General features: G+C 41.9%; 1 protein-coding gene across 1 annotated transcript in view; it reads right to left on the bottom strand.

The window, feature by feature from the left end:
• LOC109289774 (follistatin-related protein 4-like) overlaps nt 1-11,496 on the bottom strand; it is a 94,354-nt gene that overhangs the window by 56,263 nt on the left and 26,595 nt on the right. Inside the window, exon 3 of the mRNA XM_019505976.1 lies at nt 7,765-7,885. Coding sequence (XP_019361521.1) covers nt 7,765-7,885 — 121 coding nt within the window. The remainder of the gene's footprint in view (nt 1-7,764; nt 7,886-11,496) is intronic.

Raw genomic sequence — 11,496 nt, 5'->3', positions numbered from 1 at the left:
AGTGATGGCAGACAGCACAGTGGCAGGGGCGGCTTGGCCAGCAGCTGCCATTCTTGGTCCCCCTCTAGATTAGCACGTGGAGCTGTTACCCTATTTGCTCATTCCTGCTTATGCTACGGGGCTGGGGTTTTAGATCGGCGGGTTCAGTTAGATTCACAGGGTGATATCTCCTCTCTTTCTTTGGAATTGTATAGAGCTCCCTGCTCTTTTCACAAAAAATTGTTGCTGTATCATTAGTTATAACCCAGACTAATGTGAACAACATAGCAATGTTACATTTGATTATTTAAAACTGATCAACCAGTTCAGCCAAAGTAATGTTCTAGTTCAGTGGGGGGCAACTTTTTGGCAGGCATACCACAAATGAGTCCAAGATCCTCCCTGAGTGCCACTTTGATCCCCTTCCCCTGCCTGATCAGCTGCCTTGCTTTCTGCCCCATTTGCCACAGTCAAGAAACAAGGAAAGCTAAGAGTTGGGAGTTTCTGAGGGGTGCCTTGCATCTCACAAGGGATGCCTTGAGTCTAAAAAGGTTGAGAAACACCAGCCTAGAGTGGACTGCATCTTAACTGTTTCAGCAATGTTATAAAGATGTTACTTGAAATTCTCTTGGGGCTACATACGCTGCCTTGTTTCTGCATCTGTGTTTATCTTCCTGTTTCTGAGCTGAGAATGCTGCTTTGCTTTATGTAGGAAGTAGAGGTTGGCAATAGGAACAAAGCCAATGGCTCAAGCCATCACATACGGCTGCATTATGGTCATACGCAGGTGAAACAATTTTGTGAGAACAAGGTGTTTGTTTAAACATGCTGTGGAGATGGTTTGATTTGGATGCGGTTTTGATGCCACACAGGCAGGGGGGATGACAGAAACCTGCCTGATTTCCTGCCCACTTGCCCCTAGCTCCTCTGGAGCCTGGCAGAGAGCCTCCTTTCTAGGTGTGGGGCTCCTTGGTAGCTGGGCTCCTAGGTAGTGTTGGATTCAGGGCTCTGTTTTGCTTCAGGGAAAATGTCAATATTTTATATTTATTGCTTGCGCTGGAACCAAACCAACTCTAGAGACTTTATAATTCTCTGCAAAAGGGAATTACCATTCTCTGTTCAGATCCAGTGCATTCAGGCAGGGGTGCATTAAGGGTAGAGGGACAATTGATGCAGTTAATTATACACACTGTAGTATTTGACTGCTGCTAAATTTCTCTCTGTGTCACAGTGGGCTTGTGGTTGGTGCAATGACAGCTCAACCTTCCCAGCCCCCTACATGTTTTGGAGCAGTGTGGTGAGTGCAGGGAGGATCCTTGCTGCTGAGTGCAGTCCTACACCTCACAGCCGGTGCATAACTGGTGCAGGCAAGACAACTTGTGGGCTCTTGTCACCATTTCAGTAAAGCTGATACTCTGTTGGCTTGGGTGTGTGTCAGCTTCCTCAGTCTGAGTAGGCGTTGCCACACTGCTGTGGTGCTGCTTCTCCATGTTGCTCCCTTTTCTAAGAGCTGCGAAACCACAGTCATAGAACTTATGGCTAGCACTGTGATTCCCCTGCAGCTTAAAGCACAGCCTTTCCCATATCTCCAACCCTGCGGACACTAGGGGTTATCCTTTACCTCTCTGCATAGTTGAAACACGCATTACTCAAGATTTGAAAAGGTTTCTAACATAACTGCTCTTTAAGTGGCACGAGGAATATATAGCTCCCAACACACAGTACAACACCGGGATGCATTTCCCTGCCTCAGTTTCCTCACCGCTCTTTTTAACTTAAGTCCAAGTCCTTTGGGGAATCTGAGATCCTATCTCTATTTCCCTTCTGTGCTGCAAATGACTTTACATTTGGAGTCTGGAGTCTCCTCTCCCTCCTGCAGTAAACTTTCTGATTCCTTCCTTCAGATGGTGGGTGAAACCGTTTTTCATAGTTTTCAATCCTCTGTGTGTGCTGTGTGATCAGCTGATCTAGTGCACCAAGTGCTCCATTTTGTAGTCAGGTTACCCATGGCAGGGTGGGGCATGAACTCCCCCACAGAGCACAGACTTGAAAAACTAAGTAGCTCATTAAAGTTTGGATCACTGAAGTTTAACAAAGACTGTTGTTAGCCCTGGGTTGCCCCCCGTGGAGTATCGGTTCAACTTGGAGGTAAGATGAGAAAGAAGACCCACATTCAAAATGGAGTCTGAAGTCTGATACAGACAGACATGAAGTCCCTAGTACTGAAGAGAGTTCATATACTTTACATAGCCAGATTCACCAGATTGTCACAAGTACCCAGAAGCAACGATGCTGCTGCTTCCCCTATTCCTCCTCTCAGGGGAAATGGTAGAATTTGCCCCTGAACTTCAGTAAAGACAAAGACAAAAGATTCCTAAGAAGGGATATGTCTTGGGACCCCACAACATCTCCTGTTGGTGAAGCAGCTTAGTTCTGTCATCAGTATTTGATCTGGTGACCTGACATCACTTGCTGAAACGAGTAATCACCCAAGTGGAAAAGAAGAGAGCTAAGCGACGTGGGAGGGTAGCCAACCACATTAAGTGCTGCAACAAAGCAGTTTCGCAAAGCCCAGTGTCTCACATGGGAATACTGGACTCTGTGTAAGACAAGGATTTCTATAGGCTACAGTATTACTATATCACATTTGTTTTTTTCTCTTTGACATCAGTGTGCACGATATTTTTCACGAGTATTCAATGACTATATTACAACATTAAAGGGCAAAATGAGAGAGGATTTTTGTGCTGGAAAGCTTTCCTTTTTGATAACAAAAGCTGCACAGAGCTATTTTGCAAAACTCTCACTACTAGTTTAATCTAGAAGCATCAGCCATCCCTCCCCCAACAAAATGTAACATCTGAGTGACAAGCTTGAGTATGTCTCAGATTTGAACCACTAAGTGAAAAATCCCATTCCATTTAATCTTCTTGCATTTTGGTTTTAGTTTCAAAGCCTTTGGGTCTTTAATTCTCAGGGATGACAAAATCTACATTGTTGCCTGCCAACTAAACTCCATTCAAGGTTCATAATACATTGTATAATATATACAGGATTAAGTTGTTAGCTTGCTTTTCTTTCAACTGTCATTCATCAAACAAATAACATTTTGAGGAGGGAAACCTATTTTCCTCACTGAACCACGTACAATGTAGTTACCTGTATTTCTGGGATTTCACCATTTACCATATCAAAAGATGAAAAAATATCATCTGTAAACATTAGGTTCATTTCCAGTCAAACTACCTTAGTGCTTTGTTCCTCTTTTCTCCAATGTATGACTTTCTCGGGCTATCCACTAGACCCTTACCCTGATCACTTTTATGTCCCCTGATTTGCATTAAAATTCTTATTTATTTGTTCTCCTTGCCTTAACCTCTACTACACTGTGTACTTATCTGCTCTTAGCAGCAACCTGATTCTGTTCCTTTATGAATGCCTGAAAAGTACATAGTACCTGAAAGGGCTGTTGTAAATCTAATAATGATATAGACACAACTTTTTCTAATATACATACACTAATAACGTAGTAATGAACTTCATTAAAGCAAAGCCCCTCATAGCAGACATACAATGCTTATTAAGGTACGATGGATTAAACTCACCCATATTCGGCTGAAATTAGTGCACTGAATTAGAGCATTGTATATTTCTGCCTGTACATTAACAGATGGATGGGTGCATAAGGCATAAAAACTATCATTGCCCAGACCTACCAGCTTTACACTGCTTCACCAGCATAAGACAGGCAGATAGATGCTCAAAAGGGACAGCTGAGAATCATGCTGTAGTTCAGAGTGTAGTTTTCCCACTCCTCACGTGGGACGTCTACATCACCATAACGACGCGCTATGTCACTGTAGTGCATCGCTATGGAGACATAGGGTGACGTGGGTCTACATATGATTGGCAGCTACTTAGCCATAGTGGTGTGGTCCCTTGTTTTAGCGCACCACTATGGCGAAATAGCGGCAAAAACTAACCATACACCGCATGCACAGCACCGTACAAGCAGTTACTGAGCTGTGCTTTAGTACTTCCTTTTGGAAGCACTAAAGCATGGTGAAGTACCAATGTCACTGCAGGGCAATGTGTAGACTCTGTACAAGGGACATTAGCTGGTAGGGGTTCGGCAGAACACCCCTATTTTGCTTTACTAGGCAGTGGCCTTTGCAGTATCAAGCCAGACCAGGAATGGGGGAAGCAAAAATGTGACACTGAATATGAGCGCTGTATAGGTAAGCCCTAAACCAACACTGAGATTCCAGGAGAAGCTCTTGAGCAAATGCAAGGGGATGGTTAAGGAGGGTTCTTGCAATGATCTTTCCTGTGGTGGACATCAAGACAATCCCTCTGTAATTTCCACAGGCAGACCTGTCTTTCTGAAGATTGTCATGATCATGGTGTCCCTGAGTTCACCATGATCCTTAAGATGAGGGCACAGAGCTGTGATGTAAGATCCTCTTCCCCCTGCTTGAAGATTTCAGCAGGCATTCCATCTGTTCCAGATGCCTTGTTGTTCTTTATCTGCTTGATGACTTACCTCACCTCATCAAGGGTTGGAGGGATTCCAAGATTGTCTCTGATTGGGTGTTGCCGGATGGAATTGAGAATACTCTTGCCAACAGAGTTGAGATTGAGAAAGTCTTCAAAATGTTCTGTTGATGGCTCCCCTTTCCTTGATCAGGTCTCCCCCAGCCTTAGATCTCAAGGGGGTTGGTCTTTGAGTGCTCGGACGGTGGCACTAAAGAAACCACACATATCGTGGATGTCAGTGAGATGTTGAGTTGCTTTCACTTTGTCTTTACACCATCTGTTCTTTATATCGCAGGTCCTCCTTTGGACCTCTTACCGTGGATTGTGGGTGATCCAATTTATTTTTCTTGGAGTTCGTGTAATTCTGCTAAGCACAAAAGGCCTTGCACTTGTGGTTGAGCAACTCTTGGATCTTTCTATGATTCTCATCAAATAAGTCTTGGTGTTTACTGGTAGAGAATCCAAGTGTCTCTTCATAGGCAACAGTGATAGTGCACCCCAAGTGCTGCCAACATTTTTATTGGAATTCACCAGTTTTTTGTTGAGGCATTGGTGGAAGAGGTCTTGCTTGGTTGGGTCCTTGGGTCTTTTGTTGTTGATCTGCCATTGCCATTGTTTCTGCTGCAGCCACTATTTGGGAGCCAGTTTGAATGATACAACTGAGAGGATGAGTCAGTGATTGGTCTGGCAATCATCAAGTGATTGAACAGTATAGCTTGAGTGATGTGGTCATCTTTGCAATCCTGGGTACAAGTGATGTAGTCACTCAAGTACCAATGCTTAGATGACAGGTGTTGCCATGATATCTTGTACCTGCTTCTCTGGTGGAACAGGGTGTTGGTGATGGTGAGTCTATGTTCTGCACGTTTGGGCAAAAGGAGGATGCCATTGTAGCTAACCATTCCCACTCCTTCCTTGCCAGTGGTTTGAGAGATTTGTGACCAGAGATTTGAGTCCATTCTGACTCTGGCACTGAAATCGCAGAGCGGAATAAGCTTGTCTCCCTCTGGAATGTCAGAAAGGATTTGGTCAAGTTTGGCATAGAATTCATCCTTTGTTTCATTTGTGACATCAAGAGTTGGGGTATACGTGCTGATGACAGTGGTTTATTGGCTCCCTGTCAATTTGAGACAGAGAGGCATGTGGCGCTCATTAATTCCAACAGGGAACTCATTGAGTTGGTTTATGAGTTCATTCTTAATGACAAAGCCAACTCCATGAAGGCAGAGTTCTCTTTCCTGTTTACCCTTCAAGAGGCACAACTGACATAATCTTCACTGCTTGTCATCTGCAGGAAAAATGCCAGGAACAACATATGCCTCTCTGCACGATCTTCTTTGACCTCAGGGAAGCCTTCAACTGTCAACCAAGAAGTGCTGTGGAAGATCCTTCTGAGGTATGGATGTCGACAGAAATTCATCACCATTCTTCACTTGCTTGGTATGCGAGCTGTGGTTCTCAGTAATGGATCTATCACAGATCCTTTTGAGGTTAAGACAGGGGTTAAGCAAGGCTGCATCATTGCTCCAACACTCTTCTTGCTTTTCCTTATCATGATGCTACATTTGACCACTAGTAAGCTTCCAGTCGGAGTGGAACTGAACTACCAAATGGATGGTAAATTGTTTAATCTCAGCCAACTCTGAGTCAAAACCAAGACCACTCTGACCTTAGTCATTGAGCTCCAGTATATTGATGAAGCTGTAGTGCGTACTCACTCAGAACCAGATCTTCAGGCACTCGTCGACATCTTTTTTAAGGCATACAAGAGAATAGGACTGATGCTTAACATTTGGAAAGCTAAGGCCCTCTATCAACAAGCTCTTAATGAGCAGTCCGCAGCTTCAGCAATTCAGATTTATGGTGAGACTCTGGAGAACATTGAGTACTTCCATATCTCAGAAGTCATCTCTCGCAGAAAGTTGACATTGATAAAGAAATTCAACATAGCCTCAACTGTGCAAGTGGAACCTTCAGACACCTGAGGAAATTGGTGTTTGAAGTTCATGACCTCAAATTCAAAACCAAGCTCATGGTTTATCAGGCAGTTGTGATCCTTACCTTACTGTACAGAGCTGACACATGGACAACTTACAGGAGACACCTCAAGTCACTGGAGAAATACCATCAACACTGCTTGTAGAAGATCCTTCAAATCCAGTGGGGAGACAGACACATCAACATTAGTGTCCTCTAGCAAACAAACATCATAAGCATCAAGGCAATGATCATCTGACATCAATTTTGCTGGGCCAGTCACATCATCCAGATGTCTAACTCCAGACTTCTGAAGCAAGTTTTATTTTCCCAGCTCCGTCAAGGCCTATGCTCAAGAGGAGGGCAGAAAAAGCACCTTAAGGATGTCCTCAAGGCCAACTTAAAAATATGCAACATCAACATCAACTCACGGGAGACTATCGCCCAGGACTGCCATAAATGGAGGAAGGATGCTGCAAGGACTTTGACACCTCACAATGACAACATGTGATGCAAAACCAGGAGCGGCAAACAGTGTCACAGACTGAACCAAGAATCCAGAGTCACCCACCCTACATGGAAACACGTGCCCAAGTTGAAATAGAACCTGTTGATCCCAGATGGGCCTTGTCATCTGTCTTTGGACCCACAGATAGGGCAATCATGGAAGACAATCATCCTCGACTACAAGGGACTTCTGCTGATGATAGGTAAGCACCAGCTCCAGTGAGACTACTTGTGAAATAAGATGCTAATTAAGTGGAGTCAGGAGTCTGGTTTTCTGATTACTTGGAAATTTACTGTTTGTAAAATGTTTCCTCCTCTGTTTGGAACCTGCTGCAAAGTGACCTCAATGGAACTGGGACGATTTAAACCACTTGATAATCTGGCCTCATGCTAATAACTGGTAACAGGAATCCTGCCGTAGTATAAACAGTCTGAACTATTAAGTGAAACAGGAATCATATTCTAGATCATGAAATTGGTGAAGCTTATTGGTAAAGGTGGGCAAAATGTATTTATATATTCACTCAGACTCACTTTATGCTGCTTACCTCTGTAAAAAAATCGACACAACTATGTGTTTGCCCACTTGTGTAATCAGACCACACCACAATAACAACATGAGTGGACAAGCCTATAGTTGTTTAAATTTTTCCTTTGCAGAAAAATCCTCCTGCTCCATTTCATTGCTTCATGAGAACAAGATTAACATTCAGCATTGCTTACTGGAACATTTTCAGTGGATTGTCATATATGCCATTTACTAACCATTCACCTGAAGGATGTGGGTCTGATATAGCTCTTCATAGCCGTAGGCATGACAGGTGTAATTGCCCATGTGAATAGTTGTTACCTTGGTGATGTAGAGGGAATCATCCTCTCCAAAATCCTGTATGTAACAAAAGACAAAAAAGAGGCCTTATCATTTAGCAAATTTGGTTTAGACATCACACAAGGGCAGGCTACTTTTTCAGTTGTTTTGATAGCATCTCAACTTGGCAACACAGCATGAATTTTGAATAGCAAATTTTAGAGTTCATAAATCATCAGGCAGGAGGAAATGAGTGGCAACGTAAGAGTAAGGTGATGCAACTAAAGTAACTCAATTGAGAATGTGAATTTTTCCTCTGGTTAACAAGGCGCTACATGCATATAAAAAGATGCCAGTCCCCTGGTGTCTAATTTATGGGGGAAGTTAATACCTGCCTGTGAACTCAGGTGATACACCAAACTCTAATTTGTGGGTGCGTTAAAGATTGTTTTAATCTATTCTAATTGCTCACAAAATGTGCTGGAACCTTGAGTCTGGATGGGAGAGAAATCAAGCCGTTTGTCAGTTATCTACAAAACACCTTATGTGAAAAAAAATTTAAAAAACAGTCTAGATAGGAATTAAGGAGGAAAAAGAGTATTTCCTTCAGCTAAATATTTTGATTTTTAATTGGTTATAACGTGCCTTTTCCTCCCTCTCTCATCTGCTATGGCTTTTCTTGTATTTCCACCATGTATCATTTTTAAATGAAAGTTATTCCAGAAGAGAAGTGGAGATACTCATGACTTTGCTAGGATTCAGTTTCTGAATATTTTGCCCTTGTGCTCTGCTTATCAAGTTATTTCAAATTAGACCAAACGGGACTATACTGGGGAATAACACACACTGCAGTTTCTCTTCTGTTTTCATTAGGATTCAGACTTCTGCTGCTCTGAAATGTTTATACTTTTATGCAAAACCCAGAAGGATACATTTAAAAACCACAGTTAATTAGCTTAAAGAATGATTTTTCCTTAATTAGCTCAATGCATGAAGCATGCTAAATGAAATCCTTTACAGAAATTCATTAGTGAAGTACAGTAGAGCTCCTTATTATGTAAGAAGAGCAATATAAAGTAATTAAATACAACAGAATGAATAATAACAAAAAGGAATGCAAAGTTCTTTTGCTGGCCAATACTCAAAAACTTTCTTCCAAACTTGCACTGTAGACAAATGAAAGCAATCTGGGCAATTGTCCGGAAGATCTTTACAGGACATTGTATCTGGTACACCAGGCATTTTGGCTACACCCATTCAAAATAAAAAACGCAGTCACACTTCAGTATGACCTTGAAAACAGAAAAACCGTAATAGGGGCAGACTCTCTCTTACGTGCACCAAAACCTCATGCTCACAGAAGCTTGTGTGGGACAAGAGCCCGTCTTTTTCAGGACCAACAGAGACAGTTTCCATATGGACTGGGAAGATGCAGCCCAACCTGCTGCCACGAATCTACATGCCTAGATGTCTGGGTGGAGTTCACAATCTGCAGGCTTCACACATACACCGCCCTACACACTGATCACTTCAGTCATAGTCAAATCTTTCAAATAATACTTATACATGGTATATTGCACATTGTTATTGAAGTCAATCAGCCTCTTGTATAACCATCTGTATTCATGGAGGTGTGTATATTGTCTCCAAAGCCCAGTTTAGTGGCAAGTACAATCACCACAAAACAGAGCTGAACCCTGCACCTTTAACTGCAGTTGATACTGAAATTATGGGCAAATTCACATTTTTTTTGACTACTGAACCAGTTAGATGATAAAAGCTCTTATTAATTAACTCGGGGGTTGTCAAATGGGGGTACTTGGAAAGGAGCTAGGGGGTAGGTGTGGATGGGCAGGGATGGAGTACCACCACCCGCCACCCCGCGCCACCGCCTCCCAGGAGCAAGGCCAGGGGGAGGTGGAGAGTGAGGGCAGTGGCTCCCCCCGCAGGCTGCATAGGTGCTGCCCAGCCAGCCGGACGTGGAGGGGGAGCTCGCTCACATGTGGCATCTGCCATCACTATCCACCACCCTGCACTGCTGCCGTTTGCAAGCCCCCTACCTCTGCTCCACATCTGGCTGCTGCCACGCCCTCCACTCCACCAAAATTGTACCCAGAAGTACGCTCCTTTAAAAAGATTGAAAACCCATGCATTAACTTATTCATGTTATCTGGTTAAAACTTGCTTTTTTAAACATTACCTTTTTTCAGTCCCCTGGAATTTTTTCTCCTGGAAATGGAATAGGTGTCAATGACACTCGAGTGTAAGATGCACCAAGCTTGTAAACATAATATTTGCACCAGAAAAACACAGTGCATATTGTTATATAGGATACTTTTAATAACATTTTGAAATCTAATATCAAATGCAGCTCAAATTGAGTTTAGAGCAATAAAAGTAGGATGGCTACTTTTATGGAATGATTTGTGAGAAGTTGTAGAAAACAAAACACTAATTTTTTTTTTAGTGATGATTCCTTATAGATATCTTGGAATAATGTTATGAAGTCTTGATTGATGCCCTGTAATTGTTCTTTTATGGATGATCTATTTTTGTTTGATGCATATAAATGTATTAGTATAAGCAAAGATTCTTGCAAAAACAAACCGATGCAAGGTTATATTATTATTTCCCTCTCAAGTACATTATTTCTCTGAATAAAAGTTTAAAAAAATATAAAAGCATTGTTTATGGCTTTCAAAGCTATTTTCTGATTAATAGCATTTAATAAAGAAGGTTATCAGATATGAATTGGTAATACTATGTATTAATGTCAGACATCGAGTGGTAATCTTTTCAATGTACGGGGAGTTAAACATTTTCAGTACATCTCCATGAGTGAACATAGGAGTATTATCCAGAATGACTAATATCAAAATCTGTCTTAATACTGTATTTGCTATGGAGAGAATATTGTAACAAATTAATTACTGATTTTTCTTTTTGCATCATATGGTTTCTCTTTTGCTCTCTCTCCTCTGGATATTATCAGTAAATATAAAAGGATTTCACATTTACATCATTTATGCCATCTCACTCTCATGTACCTTGTATGTGCCGCTTGTGTGCCCCAAACACCTATTCTATTATAGGATTGTTTTACAGGGTTTTGAAAATATTTATAGGGACTGTTTTCTATATCCCTCAGCCCATAAAACCAGGTGTCCTAGCCACTGTGAGCCCGCATGTACTCAGAGGGAGCCATAAAAATCTATAAAAATGATCTTGCATAACTCTTCTATTCCTAAAATATAACTGAAGTATAATATCTTGGACCTGTCCAGCATTAGTAGTGACTGCTACACTTTCCCTTGGGGAGCTGGAAATATTCTGCTTCTGGCCCTGCAGGGTTGCAAAATACTGGACTTTAAGAGAATGACATTTTTATGTATAGTAAAACTGTCACTGGATGAGGACTGAATCTTACCTGTCTTGGGCCTCAGGAAGGTGTAATTTTTAGGTGGAAAATTCCACGCTTGGAGGGAGAAGGAAGCATTTCTGTGGTTGATCTGAACAAAAAAGTCAGCTGTATGTCAGCTGCTTGGAGAATATGATATTTTAGAATAAGTCCTGGAGAGAAGGATTAGTGGGCAGCGACAAAGTGTGGAAGTTCAAAGTGAACCACTCAACTGCTCTTTATCACTTGGCCATTATATATGCTGTAGATAAAAAATGAATTTAAAAAATCA

Source organism: Gavialis gangeticus, unplaced genomic scaffold, assembly GCF_001723915.1.
Source record: "Gavialis gangeticus isolate Ggan-Ray unplaced genomic scaffold, GavGan_comp1, whole genome shotgun sequence".
NCBI lineage: Eukaryota > Metazoa > Chordata > Crocodylia > Gavialidae > Gavialis > Gavialis gangeticus.
This window is presented reverse-complemented; position numbering and strand designations above follow the sequence as displayed.